We start from the raw sequence: 21,018 nt of genomic DNA, 5'->3' as shown, positions 1-21,018 counted from the left end.
ATTTTTTGTATTTTTATCCCAGATGTTACGATGATGGTGTGCGTGCGGATGAGACGTTGTATCCAGCCTTTAATGATGAAAGCAATCCCGTGTTGAAGAACAAGAGAGTGAGCAGATTCAGCTTTACATGAGATCTTTTTTGCTGGACCACTGTTGTCAAATTGTGCAGATGTCACTGATTTTATTTTTCATACACAATACAAAAGCTACCGTTTGCCTTTATACTGTTCCATCTCTTTTTACACTTCACATAACTTACCCATAATAAAGAATCCAATCCAATGATATAATAATAACTAGGTTTACATTACATACAGTTGCTAATTCTCCTTTTCTTCATAAAATAAGCTTGTGTTATTGAATGAATCAAATTGAAGCCCCTATTTTGTATCCTTTCAACTAATGAAACCTGTTGTGTCAAACATTCCAAAGCAAAGTCAGAACATCATGGCCTTTTCATTTAAAGTGATTTTGACGTATTTAAATGTGAATTTATTTACTTAAAACCTTTTTTGTGTTTGATTCCCAAAGCATCGTTGCATGCAGCCAAAAGATTCTCCAGAGAGGACACCGGAGAACGACACACGCATGAAGAAAAAATTAGACAAGATGATGAAAGAAATTGTTCCAAGACAACCTCTGGGTAAGAGATTACACACTTAAAGAAACTATAAGAAGCAAAATGAAAAATGTCATCCTTTGTTTTGTATTTACCCACAGAAACAGATTATTCGCCCATAATAGTTGATCAAGAGAATGGAATATTCTATAGCCCTTCACTGAAAAGATCTGACTATATGGCAAAGCGTTTGAAAGACATGAAAGAGAAACGGGAAAACATCTCACCCACAGGTATGTGCAGCGCTAGTTTTTCAATGCAAATAAAATGACATGGTCTCTCAAATGTGAGTACTTTTGAAACAACAGAAATTCTCATGTTCACTGTCTTTCAGATTCACAAATGGTTGAATCCTGCCCACCATCTGGGCTGAAGCCGTCTCTTGGAAGCCCACCTTCCGTCTTCAAATTCATGTGTAAGAACATTTACTGTTACTTTTCACTGTGAACATTTTTTCCAAACCCCAAGATCAATTTCTAAGCTTCTAAAATAAGGAGCTGAATGTTCAAAAACGTTTAAACATAGTACGACAGCCCTAAGTGTCCTTGACCCCTTTGTCTCTTTATCTTTGAATACGAGCAGCTCTTTATCTGCCTCTTGGTAAGTATGTCTCTTCACAATTTGTAAAGTGAAGAACAATGTGAAGTTGGAGCAGCGTGCGGTTGGGTTATATTGTGGGTGTCATTGAGGGCCTTTAGAAAATCCTGATAAATGCCCAAAAATGACGATCAGAAAGTGGCTTAATGATGCACAAAACCTTTAGTTATTTCTGTTTTTTCCTATTAGGTGACCTGTCTGATGATGAGCCTGCTTACTCGCCTGATAAGGAAGAAGGGAGAACACCCATAGAGGTTACTGACCATGACCATCTTGAACAACGCCATAATGTGCGGATTATAAGTCCTGTGACACGTCTTGACTTCGAGGACAAAGAAGGGACTAGCCAAAAAAAGACAAGAACGACTTCAGTCCGAAAAAATTCAACAGAGAAATACAAACCTGTAGAATTAGTAGGAAGTCCTTTCCAGGGAGTGAAATCTGCCGTAAGCAAGAACTCTCATAAAGAAACAAGGCAATCAGAGATTAAACCACCTAGTCCTTCACCTAACAAATCTGAAAAGGGAAAGCAAAATGTCAAATCATCCACATTTTTTACAGAGAATAACACCCCTTTAGGTTCTGACGCTCCAATCTCTTCTAGTTCCCTCTCCACACCAACTAAATCAGATAATGCTGCACTTGAACTCTCAAAAGAAACTCCTACTTCGTTACAGAGAACACCCAAACAAACCAGACCGTCATTTTCTTCCTTGGTACGATCTTTCTCTCCATTCAGTGAGTCTAAAAAGGTTGCCTCAGCTTCCACTGATAGAGATGATGATTATGTTTTTGAGGACTATTTCTCCTCAGCTAACCACCATCAGAGATCAAAAAGCCGTCCTTTGCCTTATCTACCTGTAAAGAGAGACATTCAGCTTCCCTTTGAATTGGACTCTGTCCCAAATAAGAGAAAACAAAGACGTAGTGTAGGCCTTGGATCTGAAACCAACAGTAAAAAGAAGATGAAACTGGGAAAAAGTCTGCTGTCTGTTGCAAGCAGTGAGCCTCAAAGCCCCCCACAACAGGATGTTAAAGAGTCTCTGCCTGCATTGGAGGGTCCAAGTTGTGATGTAAAACTATTGGCTAAAAAACGAAGACAAAACGCCTTGCCTTTTATAAACATCAACACAACGACAAGGGATGCAGGGAAACAGAGAAGAGCATCTTTATTTGTACAACCAACAACCTCAACAGATGCTCACACAATTCCAGCACTGCAGAAAGACTCTGAGGTCAATGCCCTTCCTCATACCTTGGAAAGTGAGTAGTAAGGCTAGAACACAAGAACACTTTTTCCTCTTTTATCTTCATTATTATGAACTGAATAAACTGCACTTTTATAATGGTGCAGGTTTGTACATTTTGTCTATAATCCCTGGGTCATGTATGTGATTGTTAAAGATTTGCTACATAATAACTTAAAGGTCCCATGTCATGCCTTTCCTTTTTTTTTTCTTGTGTGTCCTTGTAGCTTTTTATTAGGGCTGTGAAACGATTAAAATGTTTAATCAGATTAATCACAGCTTTAAAATTAATTAATCATGATTAATCATCATTCGAACTATGTCCAAAATATGCCATTTCTTTATGTATATTGTTGTGGGAATGGAAAGATAAATGAAAGAAGGCAGATATATACATTTAACATACAGTATGTATGTATGTATGTATGTTTATTATAACTAGGGCTATCAGTCGATTAAAATAGTTAATCGCAAATTAATGTGGGTGGGTGTGTGTGTGGAGAGACACTGTGATGGATCGTTGGAGCTATGTGTAACTCAAGGCATATGCTCGAACGGGAGCTGCCTTGACGCTGCGGTCATGTTGCGCGCACTATCCGTGCTGACTTTTCGTACAATGTCCCACTGTCTGGCTGCCTGCATAAAGTCAAGTGCCTGGCGCAGTTGTCGGCGAAATGTCACTCCTCTGTTTTCATTGAAACAGCTCCTTATATCTGTTAGCGCAGCTAGCTAACACCAGATGTTAACAACAACAAAAACAGTACACGTAAGGTGTGCCCGTTCTCTCTCTCTCTTGCTCGCGCCACACACACACACACACACACACACACACACACATACACCCTCCCGGTCCTCCCGATGGCCAGTCGGAGCCTGCCGGTGAACGTGGAAGTGTGGTCTGCCGCAAGCGGACGGTAGGAGCTGGGCTGTCAGCATCAGCTTGTAGATGGTATTTTAAACTCGATGCGCTCTGAAACTACGGGGCGGCCGAGGACAACAAATACACATGCGTTAATCGTGTTAAAATAATTAGTGGCGTTAATAACGTTAACTTGGCAGCCCTACTTTTTATGCATGTAAACGATCTGTAGAGTCAAAAACCCTCAAAGTACACCCTGTAGTGAGTACAACTCTAACACAGAAAATACCTGTTTATGCTGCCCCAGAAAAGCCTTGTTGGAGATTTCTCTTTTTCCATTGTTTACTTCTTGGGTATAGTGACGTAACGGCCGTTAAGCTTGGACCAATCCGCGGACTTCCTCAAACACGCACTCGGCGGGACTTTGCGAGGCTCGCTGCTGCGAAGAGCAGGACAGCGTGAGCTGGCTCACTGGTGTGGGGTCTGCGAGACAGCGAGACCACGGAACTCAGCCTGGGCACACACACAAACTCCCAGCTAGGCTGCGGGTGTGTTTGGGGCTGGGTAGAAATGGCCATGACATGGGACCTTTTTAAGGGAATCATGATTCATCCTATTCAGTGTTCTAAAGGGTGAATAATTATATGTGGGTGCCGTAAGAAGAATAAAGATATACCTCCAATGTGAATAAATGAGGCCTTTTCATATACTCTGTATTTTAAAGACCACTTTTAAAATGTAGATTATACATTTCATGTATACACACATGTTTATAGAGTCAAAGTTCGATATGTGATGTCTCCTCATTACCTCTGGTTTCTGATATACGATGAATTGAAGCATTATTTACTCATCGATGTTGATTTATCGGTCAGTATTTGATAGACAGACAATAAGGCTTGCCTCGCTACTTGCCCAACGCATGCTGACTCCAAAAAAACCTTAACAGTATAAGTTGTTAAGAAACATTATTGATGTGAAACAATTGTAATACTAAGAGAAAAAGTGATATATCTAATAATGACTTGAAAAATGTGTGTATCTTTTACATATGAAACATTAAAGAATTTTAATGTTAGTTACATGGATTCTTTAAAACATTGATTGACTTGAATCTTTTGTCCCCATTGAAGTGATTATACTTTTCAATGTTAAGACAAGATAAGATGGTACTTTATTGATCCCAATTTGGGAAATTGTTTTTGTTGCAGCAGCATAAAAGACAAGGCATTTTACAATAAAACAAAACTACAAATAAACAAGAATAGAAATAAAATAAAATACAAAATATACATATAGATATTATATATACAAATATATATATTTGAAAACTACTGGTTTTTAGTTGGGTGTAAATGGTCATTTGGGAGATTAACACACAGGAACACATTACAGTGCCCCCTCTGTGATAGCTTGAGTGACAAGCCCCCCCCCTGTTTTGAATTGTTTGTCTTGTTTTCAGACATAGGTAGAGGAAATGATCGTACAGTTGCAGCTGTCTTAACAAAGATCCCCCCCGAAGACAAAGAGACTCACAATGAGCAAGTCAGCTTAAGTGTCCAAAACATGGTTAACAACACAAAGGTAAGAAATCATTGTTCTAAATGTTTAATTATGATACACTTTTTGCACTGATGATTTATGTTTATGGTATAGTTGGTGATGCAAAAACAGGATGTTCTGGGTATGAATTAGCAGTGGGAAAATGACTTTTTAAGGTTAAGCTTAATTACATATCATATTTGCTCATTTATATTTGTTGTTGTGCTTTACAACCAGCTAGATTCCATGTAGTTCACTTTGACCTAAATGCATTTACTCAGCCTTCTTAATGCTTCATTTACATGAGCTTTTACTTTATTTATCTTCCAAATCTATTGCATCTATGGCTGCAGAATATGACCTGAATAAGCTTGTGTTATTGAATGAATCAAATTGAAGCCCCTATTTTGTATCCTTTCAACTAATGAAACCTGTTGTGTCAAACATTCCAAAGCAAAGTCAGAACATCATGGCCTTTTCATTTAAAGTGATTTTGACGTATTTAAATGTGAATTTATTTACTTAAAACCTTTTTTGTGTTTGATTCCCAAAGCATCGTTGCATGCAGCCAAAAGATTCTCCAGAGAGGACACCGGAGAACGACACACGCATGAAGAAAAAATTAGACAAGATGATGAAAGAAATTGTTCCAAGACAACCTCTGGGTAAGAGATTACACACTTAAAGAAACTATAAGAAGCAAAATGAAAAATGTCATCCTTTGTTTTGTATTTACCCACAGAAACAGATTATTCGCCCATAATAGTTGATCAAGAGAATGGAATATTCTATAGCCCTTCACTGAAAAGATCTGACTATATGGCAAAGCGTTTGAAAGACATGAAAGAGAAACGGGAAAACATCTCACCCACAGGTATGTGCAGCGCTAGTTTTTCAATGCAAATAAAATGACATGGTCTCTTAAATGTGAGTACTTTTGAAACAACAGAAATTCTCATGTTCACTGTCTTTCAGGTTCACAAATGGTTGAATCCTGCCCACCATCTGGGCTGAAGCCGTCTCTTGGAAGCCCACCTTCCGTCTTCAAATTCATGTGTAAGAACATTTACTGTTACTTTTCACTGTTAACATTTTTTCCAAACCCCAAGATCAATTTCTAAGCTTCTAAAATAAGGAGCTGAATGTTCAAAAACGTTTAAACATAGTACGACAGCCCTAAGTGTCCTTGACCCCTTTGTCTCTTTATATTTGAATACGAGCAGCTCTTTATCTGCCTCTTGGTAAGTATGTCTCTTCACAATTTGTAAAGTGAAGAACAATGTGAAGTTGGAGCAGCGTGCGGTTGGGTTATATTGTGGGTGTCATTGAGGGCCTTTAGAAAATCCTGATAAATGCCCAAAAATGACCATCAGAGAGTGGCTTAATGATGCACAAAACCTTTAGTTATTTCTGTTTTTTCCTATTAGGTGACCTGTCTGATGATGAGCCTGCTTACTTGCCTGATAAGGAAGAAGGGAGAACACCCATAGAGGTTACTGACCATGACCATCTTGAACAACGCCATAATGTGCGTAAGCGGATTATAAGTCCTGTGACACGTCTTGACTTCGAGGACAAAGAAGGGACTAGCCAAAAAAAGATAAGAACGACTTCAGTCCGAAAAAATTCAACAGAGAAATACAAACCTGTAGAATTAGTAGGAAGTCCTTTCCAGGGAGTGAAATCTGCCGTAAGCAAGAACTCTCATAAAGAAACAAGGCAATCAGAGATTAAACCACCTAGTCCTTCACCTAACAAATCTGAAAAGGGAAAGCAAAATGTCAAATCATCCAAATTTTTTACAGAGAATAAAACCCCTTTAGGTTCTGACGCTCCAATCTCTTCTAGTTCCCTCTCCACACCAACTAAATCAGATAATGCTGCACTTGAACTCTCAAAAGAAACTCCTACTTCGTTACAGAGAACACCCAAACAAACCAGACCGTCATTTTCTTCCTTGGTACGATCTTTCTCTCCATTCAGTGAGTCTAAAAATGTTGCCTCAGCTTCCACTGATAGAGATGATGATTATGTTTTTGAGGACTATTTCTCCTCAGCTAACCACCATCAGAGATCAAAAAGCCGTCCTTTGCCTTATCTACCTGTAAAGAGAGACATTCAGCTTCCCTTTGAATTGGACTCTGTCCCAAATAAGAGAAAACAAAGACGTAGTGTAGGCCTTGGATCTGAAACCAACAGTAAAAAGAAGATGAAACTGGGAAAAAGTCTGCTGTCTGTTGCAAGCAGTGAGCCTCAAAGCCCCCCACAACAGGATGTTAAAGAGTCTCTGCCTGCATTGGAGGGTTCAAGTTGTGATGTAAAACTATTGGCTAAAAAACGAAGACAAAACGCCTTGCCTTTTATAAACATCAACACAACGACAAGGGATGCAGGGAAACAGAGAAGAGCATCTTTATTTGTACAACCAACAACCTCAACAGATGCTCACACAATTCCAGCACTGCAGAAAGACTCTGAGGTCAATGCCCTTCCTCATACCTTGGAAAGTGAGTAGTAAGGCTAGAACACAAGAACACTTTTTCCTCTTTTATCTTCATTATTATGAACTGAATAAACTGCACTTTTATAATGGTGCAGGTTTGTACATTTTGTCTATAATCCCTGGGTCATGTATGTGATTGTTAAAGATTTGCTACATAATAACTTAAAGGTCCCATGTCATGCTTTTCCTTTTTTTTTTCTTGTGTGTCCTTGTAGCTTTTTATTAGGGCTGTGAAACGATTAAAATGTTTAATCAGATTAATCACAGCTTTAAAATTAATTAATCATGATTAATCATCATTCGAACTATGTCCAAAATATGCCATTTCTTTATGTATATTGTTGTGGGAATGGAAAGATAAATGAAAGAAGGCAGATATATACATTTAACATACAGTATGTATGTATGTTTATTATAACTAGGGCTATCAGTCGATTAAAATAGTTAATCGCAAATTAATGTGGGTGGGTGTGTGTGTGGAGAGACACTGTGATGGATCGTTGGAGCTATGTGTAACTCAAGGCATATGCTCGAACGGGAGCTGCCTTGACGCTGCGGTCATGTTGCGCGCACTATCCGTGCTGACTTTTCGTACAATGTCCCACTGTCTGGCTGCCTGCATAAAGTCAAGTGCCCGGCGCAGTTGTCGGCGAAATGTCACTCCTCTGTTTTCATTGAAACAGGTCCTTATATCTGTTAGCGCAGCTAGCTAACACCAGATGTTAACAACAACAAAAACAGTACACGTAAGGTGTGCCCGTTCTCTCTCTCTCTCTCTCTCTTGCTCGCGCCACACACACACACACACATACACCCTCCCGGTCCTCCCGATGGCCAGTCGGTGCCTGCCGGTGAACGTGGAAGTGTGGTCTGCCGCAAGCGGACGGTAGGAGCTGGGCTGTCAGCATCAGCTTGTAGATGGTATTTTAAACTCGATGCGCTCTGAAACTACGGGGCGGCCGAGGACAACAAATACACATGCGTTAATCGTGTTAAAATAATTAGTGGCGTTAATAACGTTAACTTGGCAGCCCTACTTTTTATGCATGTAAACGATCTGCAGAGTCAAAAACCCTCAAAGTACACCCTGTAGTGAGTACAACTCTAACACAGAAAATACCTGTTTATGCTGCCCCAGAAAAGCCTTGTTGGAGATTTCTCTTTTTCCATTGTTTACTTCTTGGGTATAGTGACGTAACGGCCGTTAAGCTTGGACCAATCCGCGGACTTCCTCAAACACGCACTCGGCGAGACGTTGCGAGGCTCGCTGCTGCGAGGAGCGGGACAGCGTGAGCTGGCTCACTGGTGTGGGGTCTGCGAGACAGCGAGAACACGGAACTCAGCCTGGGCACACACACAAACTCCCAGCTAGGCTGCGGGTGTGTTTGGGGCTGGGTAGAAATGGCCATGACATGGGACCTTTTTAAGGGAATCATGATTCATCCTATTCAGTGTTCTAAAGGGTGAATAATTATATGTGGGTGCCGTAAGAAGAATAAAGATATACCTCCAATGTGAATAAATGAGGCCTTTTCATATACTCTGTATTTTAAAGACCACTTTTAAAATGTAGATTATACATTTCATGTATACACACATGTTTATAGAGTCAAAGTTCGATATGTGATGTCTCCTCATTACCTCTGGTTTCTGATATACGATGAATTGAAGCATTATTTACTCATCGATGTTGATTTATCGGTCAGTATTTGATAGACAGACAATAAGGCTTGCCTCGCTACTTGCCCAACGCATGCTGACTCCAAAAAAACCTTAACAGTATAAGTTGTTAAGAAACATTATTGATGTGAAACAATTGTAATACTAAGAGAAAAAATGAAAAAGTGATATATCTAATAATGACTTGAAAAATGTGTGTATCTTTTACATATGAAACATTAAAGAATTTTAATGTTAGTTACATGGATTCTTTAAAACATTGATTGACTTGAATCTTTTGTCCCCATTGAAGTGATTATACTTTTCAATGTTAAGACAAGATAAGATGGTACTTTATTGATCCCAATTTGGGAAATTGTTTTTGTTGCAGCAGCATAAAAGACAAGGCATTTTACAATAAAACAAAACTACAAATAAACAAGAATAGAAATAAAATACAAAATATACATATAGATATTATATATACAAATATATATATTTGAAAACTACTGGTTTTTAGTTGGGTGTAAATGGTAATTTGGGAGATTAACACACAGGAACACATTACAGTGCCCCCTCTGTGATAGCTTGAGTGACAAGCCCCCCCCCTGTTTTGAATTGTTTGTCTTGTTTTCAGACATAGGTAGAGGAAATGAACGTACAGTTGCAGCTTTCTTAACAAAGATCCCCCCCGAAGACAAAGAGACTCACAATGAGCAAGTCAGCTTAAGTGTCCAAAACATGGTTAACAACACAAAGGTAAGAAATCATTGTTCTAAATGTTTAATTATGATACACTTTTTGCACTGATGATTTATGTTTATGGTATAGTTGGTGATGCAAAAACAGGATGTTCTGGGTATGAATTAGCAGTGGGAAAATGACTTTTTAAGGTTAAGCTTAATTACATATCATATTTGCTCATTTATATTTGTTGTTGTGCTTTACAACCAGCTAGATTCCATGTAGTTCACTTTGACCTAAATGCAGTTACTCAGCCTTCTTAATGCTTCATTTACATGAGCTTTTACTTGATTTATCTTCCAAATCTATTGCATCTATGGCTGCAGAATATGACCTGACGTTAATACAGGCAGTTCAGGAAGAAAACGAGACATCAGTAGTGTGTGTGTGTTTCTTTCCCTTTAAAGTGTTTCCTCCATAAGGTCATACACTTCCATAGCCGTAGGCGTTTGACGCTTCCAGTCAAGAGTTTGTGTCTGGTCCTCAGGGTTTCCTGTGTTTGCCTCTCTGATGCTAGCGTACCACTTCCTCGCTTGTGAAATGCACCTGGCCTCTGTTTTCGTTACGCTGCTAACCTCAACAAGCTGGGGCTGAAAAAGCCAAACATGACGTCATCTCTCCCGGGGATCTGTTACGGTTGACTTTATTGTAGCCTGATTACAGAGATGGTTTTTCTCTTGCTTTTGTAATGATCTTGATAAAAGATTTATGATACTCAAAGAATGGTTGAGAAAATAAACAAACGTGCAATCACCGCTAAATGCACTTTAATACAGGGGTATCTCCTCTTGCACTTTAGGTAGCTCTTTTGTCTTCTCTTGCACTTTATATGTCGTAGCTGCTATATTGTACTGCCATGTGGTAAATACTTGTAGGCTATATGCTGCTCATGCTCTTTTGCAATTTTTGCTTATCATGCATTTTGTTTCTGCTATGTTTGTAGAATGTAAACTTCTTAAATGTTTTATGTGAAGGACTGCGGATGGAAATTAGCACAAAGCTAAACCTGGCACTGTTACGCTTGACACATTTTTAATGTTTTAAAGGTGGGGTAGGTAAGATTGAGAAACCGGCTCGAGATACACTTTTTGTCATATTCCATGGAATGCTCTTAACATCCCGATAGCAATGAATATCTTAAGTGCTTTGACAAAATTCTAGTGCACTCGAGCTGGTTTCTCAGAAATTACCTACCCCACCTTTAAGTGTTCATCACTCTGCATTGTCCCTGCCAAATAAACGATGAAATAAAAAAATAAATGTTAGGATGTGAGGCAGTATAGCTGAACACTTTCAGACATGACAGGTTCTCTGAGGTGACGCCAGCATGACTCACGAATCTTTGATGTGAAGATGGTTAGCATTGCAATGATACATTTTCTGGAGGAAGTTCCAGACAAAAACAACCTGTTTGGCAAGAAATTAACAGATAATAGAAGTTTAAAGCAACGTTTTGTTATTTGATAAAGTCAATAAAAGTCAAAAAGCATTTAACAGAGTTAATCTATTTCAGCTGAAAGGACAGTCTTGCACCAAAAGTTCGTACAAGATCTGACAAATAACAAAATAATCTGTTCTAAAGAAGTGGAAATTAGAGGCTCGATGTGAATTCAAACCGTGGGAAAAACCAGAGAATGAAGTTACTGTAATACTTAGGATTACATGAGATTTAATGATACATTTCTACAACACATTTCATTGCTGGACTTTGGGTTAATACACTGCAAATGTGCAATTGCTGAGACGAAAAAAAACATGATTTATTTACATTTTTAGCAGCCAACTTTGTTGCATTTCATTCTCTATTACTTTGTCCTCATTCCTTGTCAGCTCTTTACTGTCAATTCTCTCCTTATGATTTCTCTATATCAACTTATCCATCAATGAAAAATCTTGGTTTGTAGGTAATCAAATAGAAAGTGTTCTGGTGAGGAAGACAACATGAAATGGTTTGAATGTTGATTAAAAACCTCAGCATGTTAACTGATTTTCTTTTACTCTCCCAACTGCTAATTGTAATTGGCTCTCAGACAGATTCAGTTGATTTCCATCTTTGCAGAGACCCATTATCCACATTATTTTTCGATTGTTCTAAATAGCATGATTTTCATTTAGCGCAGAGAATCAGCAATCCAGCAGGAGACCTTCTCATACAGTGAAGAATTTCCTTTATCTGAGCTGGGAGTGCTTTTATCTGAGAGGCCGCGCTGCTGTTCATCCCAGCTCTTTGTGAGAGGCTCATTAAGGGCAGATCAGTCTTCAATGCCTGCTTTTCGCGCGGCTGCCAGAACATGTTCACTGCAAAAGATAAGTCCCCTTTGAGGAACCTTTAGAAAAGCTGCCCATATTTTGAGTTGGTTTGAAAGACGTTAAATTGAGCAGATTTCCTTGGCACCTTTTTTCAGTGCTGTAGTGTTAGAGAAAGATTACCTTGTTGTAGATTATTAACAAATCTAAACATTTTCCCTTTGAAGAAAACTTCTGTCGGGACAACCCAGGAGTGTCAGTCACGGGGTGATGGTGACCAACTCAATCAATTCCCACCCTGCTCATAAGGGATGATATGTGTGTGTGGGACTGTTTTGGCAGGGCGGTGTGCAGCAGGCCTTAACCCCCGGCTTCCAGCTGGGGCAGCAGATATCAGGAAGGGGCCCGGGAGTCCCTGTTTGTAACTGCTGCTGCTCAGGTGTTTGTGTCCATGATGGCTCGCTGTATTGGGGCCAAAATACGTGTCTGGATGCACCTCAGTTGTCGGGTTACAAATTCACAGTTCCGTTTTAGTGACTCTGAATATGTTTTTCCTCCACTCATGGCCTTGGTGTGTGATTTCCTTTTTGGTCGCTACGCAGCTACATATCCGGCAGAGTGGTTTAAAGTGCGCGCTCTGTTTGGCCTTCGAATAATGATCCTTCTACCTGTCCTATGCTGTATCATTCAACAAACAAGCTCACCATACTATAGTTCACATATTTCACTCCTGTTTTCTTTTATCTGCTTCTACAAACACAAGCCAAGAAACAAAGCAAGCCAAATCCCTGCTCTATAGCTATAGCTCCACTTATACCTCATCGTTTGCCAAATATATGGATATTGGAACACACCGCAATATTTGTTTCCTTCCACTATGAGCCTTAGATCTACTACAAAACGGAAATAGGAATAAATGCATTAAACAAAGAATATTTGATCTCGATGAACATATTGTGAAATGGTTTGATTTGTCTTCATAATGATTTAGTCCATAATGATTCAGTTAAAAAAATATGTGGTTTAGAAAATGTTTTATTCCTTTCATACATTTTTTATATTTGTTTTTGTTTCAGGCTATGAGAACTTTGGTTATGACAAGCATGCCCACTGAGTGAGTACACACATTTGTCTTAAGATAATGTAAATATAATCAGCTATCACTTTTAATGCATTGGTGAGAAATCGGGTAAATGAATACGTATTGTTTAACCATTTGTTTACTCACCTCTTGTAGGAAGCAGCAGACATTGGCTCAGGTGGTGGGGACTCTGGGTGGTTTTTCAATTGTTGACCGAGTTAGTGAGAGCACCACTCATGTGGTGTCGGGGGGTCACCGGCGGACCCTCAATATTCTGTTGGGCATAGCTCGAGGCTGCTGGATCCTGTCTTTTGAATGGGTATGTAGCTTTTATGTGTTTCAAAGCCGTCACCTGATTTTTAAAAGGATGATAAAATGTAACAATATGTCTTGTTTTTTTGTCTGATTAGATCCTCTGGTGTTTGGAGCAAAGGCAGTGGATTCCAGAGGAACCGTATGAACTTTCAGAACAATTTCCAGCCGCACAGGTGAGTACCAATACTAGATTTGTAGCTCTAGTTAAAGAACACAAGTTCAGCTGCAACCCTCACTTATGTTCTCCAGTAGTGCAGACAATCAAATGTTTGTTCATTGAAACAGCAGAGTTTTTAAATGTATGGCACTCAATCGTTTAAAATGATCTTTCATTTACAGAAAACAAGGCATTTAGTTTATGCTCCACTCCACTCTGAATGTAACAAAATGAATATAGTCATCTCATTTTTGGCACTACGTCTTCTATCTTCTAGGTCTTTATTGCATTTTCCACTGCGTTGTGAAAATGCCATGACATCAATCTTCTACGCCACACTGATCTAATTCCTTTCCTCGGCAACCAAACAGACAAATGTGTGGATAATTGTACCAAATGGGCAGCCTTTGTTTTTTAAATGTCATGAATTAAAAGATGTGACTGACAGTAACTGGGGAGGTTTGGGAAGGATGTTACATTTGGATAATATAAAATTAACATACAACTATGAGACATAAACCAAATCATTAGATGTTTTATTTATACATTTAACCATGAAATATAATACATTATTCAGTTTATTAATATTTTTCAATTTCTCATCATCGTTGCAACACCTCTTTTTTTAAACTGAAGAGAAAAAAGGCTTGTAAAACCGAAGCCGAGGAAGTCACATGGAAACCTGCACATTTTTATTGCCAGTCATCCATTTTCAGTCCGCTTGTTTTTCCTGAAGCATCCTGTGTGAGCTGTGAGTGTCGCCTCTTCCTGAACTCGTCATACATGAATCACTGTCCACTCGTGCCACTGCAGGGGGAGACATGGGGTCTTGATGCAGATCAATGTCGACACATTTCCGCACGAAATTGCATGATGGCTTTTGTTGTGACAGAAAATGTATTTTTCAGGTCGCCACAGCTGTTTGTCATTCCTTCTCTTTTATTCAGTTCCTGTACCATGTGTTGCATGGTGATGCTTCTGATTGCTTTAATGATAGAAACTGATCTTATTCGTATGTATCCATTACTATTGTTTAAACAGACAATTCACACTTTGTGAATTATAATCACATCTAATGCACATCTTGTGATGTAAAATTATATGCCTCGTTTATAAATCATAAATGGCCTCAGTGAATGTGCACTGACATCTATGAGTGACATGAGGCCAATCTGTCAAGCAGTTTTTCATTTAAACGTCCATAAACGTCATACTCTAACTATGCCTATATTTCTTTACAATAGACCACTATGCATTATGGGACATTGTAAATAATTGATCAGGACTGCTTCATGGCTCTACTCGACTGTATTTATGTATTTAATTAGCCAAAAACAAGTCTGGTGGCTAACTTATTCATAATCTACACCAAATTGACTGTCAGCAACACATATATTGCACAAAATAGGTACATACTATAAACCTTAATAAAATATTCGGTCTATATTGCCCACTATTAGCTATTCAGATATTGCTCTTCTTATTTCTTGGGAATTCATTTTGAAATGATTAGTAGTCCTTAAAAGCAATCTTAAAACAATGCACATCGAGAGATTTTCCCCTCGGGACTTTGCGGAGAGACCAGAGCGGCTCCACTTTCGGGCTTGGGCCTGCCTTCCACCTGTCCTGTTTCTGTCGTAGCGGAGGCCTGCTTCCACCTGTCGTGTGCTGCGGTGCTGAGGAGGTTTTACCCTTGGGACATCGTGGAGAGACCGGAGTGCCTCCACGTTTTTGGCTGGGGCCTGGTTTTGCCTGTCCTGTGCTGCTGTGCCGTAGAGGATTTGCCCCAAAAACATCACGGTTGCTGTGCTGGTCTGAGAATATGGTCCTCATTGTGATTCTGCTGTGCCTGCTGGCTATTTTTGGACAGTGAGAAGTTCTCTCATCCTGAGAAGTCGTCTGAATTCAGGTCTGTTCTGCTGCCCACAGTGGGCATCCCCTGCAAAGGATCGGGTGTGTTACGCGAACAATTGCCGGTTGCCTTGTCACAGACAATCAGTTCGGCAAAATATGTTTGTATTTTTTATTTGCGTGCTATGATGGTTCTTCAGGACTGCTTCTTGAGCTCAAATCACAGTTTCGCAGACGTTGCTGCTGGTGATTTTAAAGTAGATGACAATTTATGTGTGTCGATTAAGAGGAAAAGATGTCTGGTTTTCTTGTCATTGTAATATATGTTGGATTCGCTCGGTTGTGGTAGGAAACACTACCACTTTGTCAGAACCTTCCAATAAATACAGAGACAGCTATGTACAAAATATAGGACAATCTTTATTACAACAATATGGACAAGAGGAGAGGAGAGAACAAGAGAGGAAGCGAGTCCACGGGACACAAGGAACCCCCACTAGGCTGTGGAGCCCACTTTATACACTTCAAACAGGGCTAGTTTTATAGCTTTAGCACGGCACACCACACAAAGAACAAGGCACGCGAACACCCTCTACCGGAGGCACACAACTCGGCAATTGTAAACACACACGGCACACACACATGCACTTAACCAACCCATAATTTAGGGCGAGAGCTCCCACTCGTGGTAGCCTCTCCCCTGCTACTCTCCCTCCATAAAATACTCCTAAAAGATCAGACATACAACAATATAAATATATACGTAACACGCCAGTTGGCGAGACCCTCCCCCGGGGATCGGCTTTGCTGGACGACGTGAACTGAGTCACTGCAGCTGGTGTCTGTGTTGCTTTGGCACCGCCGTGCGTAAGGAGGGATTGCGGCTCACACTCACTAAATCCCCGGCCCTATCAATAGGAGGTAGACCTCCTGCTCCTGATACTCGAACGTCTATCCTGTGCTGGCTGTCTTCGTCGCCGGCAGCTCTATCCGCTGCGAACGACACCCTCCCACCCAAAAGAGTGCAGAGTCACATGTAGCGTCCTCCAACCTCGATTCACAGTTCTCCACTGCCTTTTCTCTCTCAGCTGTGAGTCTCAGTCCCAGCTGTGAGTCTCCCAGCTGTGAGTCTCTCCGCTGATTAACACACTTGTTCCAGTTCAGTTAACCAGCGCCGATGCAGGCGCATTCACATCACACTTTCCCCCCTCTTGTCCAAAAAGACTTGTCCTCGAGTCACTACGGTGACATTTGGTAATCTCGAGACCACACCGGTAGCCTCCGCTGTCGACCCGAACGTCCACCCCCCTGTTGACAGTGCTACTGACTCTCCTCTTGGCGACTCAGACACAGCCACCGCCTCTGAAGCCGCTGGGGGACCAGGCAAGTCCCCGGAAAGAGAGGATGGTCCATCAGCAGGTAGGTTTCCTTGTGAGGCTCCCACCATTCGTCCAGTGTCCCTCACCACAGGGTTCCTGTCCTCAACCACAGGGTTCTGGCCCTCCACCCCAGTGTTCCGGTCCTCCCGACTTGTTAGTGGTGCCCTCCCTCCTGCAGGGGCCTCCAGGGTGGGCTGGTGAAAGTGGACCCAACTAGCAGCAAACTGGACCCGAGTACGCCGACTGATCCCAGCTTGGGGACTCATCTGTCCCTCGACTCTGGACCCAGAAGCTGGAGGTGATGGTGCTGTTAAAGAAGAGGTAAAGGGCTTAAGTCGGTTGAAATGGACAACACCCTCTGGACCCCCCTCTACTGGCACAAGCCTGTAAAGCACTTCAGTCACCCTATCCACCACTCTAAATGGACCCTTGTACCTCCTCTGCCATTTTTGAGACAACCCACGCTTCTTAGCCTTATTCCGCACCCAGACCAATTCCCCCTCAGAATAATATTGGAAATTAGCCCTAAATTCATAGGATGTTTTATGTCGTTCTGATGCCTTAGCCTGGTGCTTCTTTACTGCCTCTAATACAGTAGACAATGTCTCCCTCAGTTTAGACACATCACTGAGTTCACTGAGGCAAATGACTTTTGGTTGTCCGCATTTAGAATGATGTCAACAGGCAAGACAATTTCCCGTCCAAATAAGACCAAATAAGGAGGTACTAGCATGTAGACTGCTACAGTAAGCCAACATCACATAAGGCAAGAGAGTGTCCCAGTTTAACTAATTATCCTCCACAAAGAGGGACAGCATAGACAAAAGAGTATGATTAAAACGCTCGATCAACCCATCCGACTGGGGATGGTATGGGGATGTGTGGGACTTATGGATATGCAACAGTTCACATAATTCTTTAAAGAGTGTGGACTCAAAGTTGTGTCCTTGGTCTGAGTGGATACTGCGTAAGGCACCAAAGCGACAAACCCATTCTTCTGTCAAAACCTTGGCAATGGTGCGTGCTTCCTGATTGGGGAGTGGGAAAGCCTCTGTCCACTTTGAAAAATAATCACCAACAACCAGAATGTACTTATTTTTTACTAGCCGTCTCTGGGAGAGGGCCAAGGATATCAAGTGCCACCCGTTCAAATGGTCTAGCCATAACTGATGGCTGTAACGGAGCACATGGCAGCCTTCCTGAAGTCTTACAGGAAGCACAATTCACACATTCCTTGACCCATACTGTAACATCTCTAAACCATCCTGGCCAATAAAAGCGGTCCTTAACCTTTCCCTGGAGTTTCTGCACCCCCAAATGACCTCCAGTAGAAACATTGTGTAGCTGTTCCAAAACTTTCGGCACCATGGACCAGGGCAGGACGACTTGCACTTGTGACGCAGCATCAGAGTAATAAGGTGGAATTCTCACAAGTCTAGACCCCTGCATTTGAAGCTGATTCCACACAGGGGAATATCTCTGAAGTTCAGGGTCTTCTGGCATAAGACTGTCAGCCTGCTTTTTACAGTCAAGTATCCGCCGCAAATCAGTGTCATCCATCTGGACCTGAGCCAATTCATCCATCTCTCCTACCTGACATGGCACTGAAGCCAAGGGGGTCTCTTGTACCGCACACACATTTTGGGTTACCATGCTTATGATTCGCTGGGAGGGATTCTGATCACAATGGGACGTTTGTTCTAGAAAAGCTGGTAGCCTGGAAAGAAAATCAGCATTACTCTGGAGCTTGCCTGGACGATGGATGATCTTGTATTGAAAATTTGCTAGCTGTTCGATCCAGTGAGCCAACTGCCCCTCCAAGCCCTGAAAATTGTGCAACCAGCACAGAGAATTATGGTCGGTTCTCAAAACAAACTCTTTACCTAACAAATAGTGTTTAAAGTGCTTTGTAAAGGTCACCATGCTCAAAAGCTATTTTTTTGTAGTTGCATAATTACGTTCTTGTTTTGTAAGGGCCCTGCTAGCATATGCAATAACTCGCTCTAGCCCTCCCTCCTCCCGAGACAACACTGCCCCAATTCCAACATCACTTGCATCTGTATCTAAGGTAAACGGTTTACTGGGGTCAGGATACGCCAACACAGGGGTCGTGATCAGACTAGCCTTAAGTCGGTCAAAAGCACTTTGACAGTCCTCACTCCATCGGAAAAGCTTCCCTTTCTCTGATAGCTGATGCAAGGGGCGAGCGATGTCAGCAAAACCTTTTACAAAACGCCTATAGTATGCGGCTAGCCCCAAAAAACTCTGAACCTCAGTCTGGTTCTTTGGAACAGGCCACCTCCTAACTGCTTCCAGCTTAGCCGGGTCTGGCAGATATGACATGGCCGAGGTATTGGACCTGCGTGGAGAACAAGTTACACTTGGATGGTTTGACTTTAAGATTGGCCTACCGCAGCTTTTGGAGCACGCCATTCAGGCGGGTCAGATGTTCCTGAAAAGTCCGGCCAAACACAATAATATCATCCAAGTAAACCAAACAAGTAGTCCACTGCAAGTCTGCGAGTATCAAGTCAACCAATCTCTGGAAAGTACTGGGTGCATTACAAAGACCAAAACTCAGGACATTGAACTCAAACAGCCCCTGGCGTGTGATGAGTCTTGTGGTGATCTTTAGGATCTACTTCCACCTGCCAAAAGCCACTCACCAAATCCAGGGTGGAAAACCAACAGGCATGACTAAGACTATCCAAGGCATCGTCAATTCTAGGAAGGGGGTAGGCATCCTTTCTAGTAACATCATTGAGTTTCCGATAATCAACAAAGAACCGAAGCCCCCCTTGCTTCTTTTTCACTAGCACCACAGGTTCTGCCCATGGACTACAGGAAGGACGAACAATACCATTGTCCAGCATTTGCTTTAAATGTTCAGTTACTTCTTGCTGTAAGTGGAGGGGGATTCTTCGGGGGTGCATCTTAACAGGCTTGGCATCCCCTGTGTCAATCTCATGCAAGATCAAGGGAGTCCTGCCTAAATCAGTCTCCCCCCGACTAAACACAGAGGTGTTGTGGTGCAGTAACTGTCTGATTGCACTAAGCTCCCCGGGGAAAAAGCCCTTCTCTTCCACCCCAAACTGTTTCATAAGCATGTCTACTGCCCAAGACTGATGTACGTCGCCGCTATCACTGTCTTCGCACTGCTTCACTTCTCGTCCACCTCAATGTCGGTGAACAGCGTGCCCACTTTCATGCCCCTCTTTTTAATGTTCGCGCTTCATTGTTTACATTGATAACACGTACTGGCAGCAGGCCCTGTTCAACTTTACAAACCACTCGGGCTACCAATATGTCACAGTGCCGAGGGAGGGAGGTGGAGGGTTCCAGCATCCCTTCCGCATAATCCCCCCACCCGCTCTGGACCTGACCCCAAATGATGGCCTCGCTACGTGGGGGAACAATGGTATCAGACTGTACGTAATTACTTTGGGCTTTAATGATGGGTTAAGATCAACCAGAGGAAATTGCTTGCCCATAATCTGGCAAGTCTTTTTCCCTAGATCAACAACAGCGCCATATTGCAATAAGAAATCAAACCCAAGCAGGATCTCTTCTGAGGGAATATCAGAGATTAAAAACTCTGCAACCAGCACAAGGGAATCAAATTGACATACAGTCTGCCAGCACCCCACAATATGCATGCCCCCACCATTTGCTGCCGTAGCCCCGCCGGTATAATTCCCCAAATCACACCCTCCTTTAGTAACAGAAAGCCACAACTGCTTAGGAATTATAGAGCATGAGGCTCCAGTATTTACAAGTAAATGACAGTCAAACTCACCTATTTTAGCTTTAAGATAGCGAGAACCACCCTTTCGACTATCAGGGACCTCAGTGGATGAAGCAGGGGGGGCGGACATTTGGCCCTCTGTGCACGCCCCCTCTAGTTTCCCTAAGGACAGTCACGCCGTATGTGACGATTACAGCCACACTCCCAACATCCTCTTATTCGCTCAACATCTTGCTTGGGTGCAGGAACACGTGTTTGACCTAGGTGAGGGGAGGGGCCTAAGCCTGGAGGTACTGGGACAGTTTGAATTGGGTCCACTAGAGCCTGTACTGAAACTTTCAGTGATTTAACTTCCTGTCGTAAACCTTCTACAGCCCCCAAAAGTGCATCGACCCGCTCATCACTGGCAGATTTCTCAGAAACATCGCGCACTCTAATATCCGGGGCTGTGTAACCACTCTCTAAGCCCCTGA

The 21,018-nt window shown here is 41.7% G+C and overlaps 1 protein-coding gene across 3 annotated transcripts in view; it reads left to right on the top strand.

The window, feature by feature from the left end:
- The window catches only part of mcph1 (microcephalin 1), a 49,166-nt gene that overhangs the window by 3,424 nt on the left and 24,724 nt on the right, over nt 1–21,018 (top strand). For all 3 annotated transcript variants that reach the window (XM_079690344.1, XM_079690346.1, XM_079690345.1), the window contains exons 5-18: nt 23–107; nt 532–643; nt 721–852; nt 954–1,034; nt 1,406–2,479; nt 4,785–4,906; nt 5,418–5,529; nt 5,607–5,738; nt 5,840–5,920; nt 6,292–7,371; nt 9,664–9,785; nt 13,094–13,131; nt 13,255–13,417; nt 13,509–13,586. In XM_079690344.1, coding sequence (XP_079546470.1) covers nt 23–107; nt 532–643; nt 721–852; nt 954–1,034; nt 1,406–2,479; nt 4,785–4,906; nt 5,418–5,529; nt 5,607–5,738; nt 5,840–5,920; nt 6,292–7,371; nt 9,664–9,785; nt 13,094–13,131; nt 13,255–13,417; nt 13,509–13,586 — 3,412 coding nt within the window. The remainder of the gene's footprint in view (nt 1–22; nt 108–531; nt 644–720; nt 853–953; nt 1,035–1,405; nt 2,480–4,784; nt 4,907–5,417; nt 5,530–5,606; nt 5,739–5,839; nt 5,921–6,291; nt 7,372–9,663; nt 9,786–13,093; nt 13,132–13,254; nt 13,418–13,508; nt 13,587–21,018) is intronic.

Source organism: Notothenia rossii, assembly GCF_949606895.1.
Source record: "Notothenia rossii genome assembly, chromosome: 6".
Lineage (NCBI taxonomy): Eukaryota > Metazoa > Chordata > Actinopteri > Perciformes > Nototheniidae > Notothenia > Notothenia rossii.
Note: the sequence above shows the minus strand (reverse complement) of the source record. Positions and strands in the feature narration are given on the sequence as shown.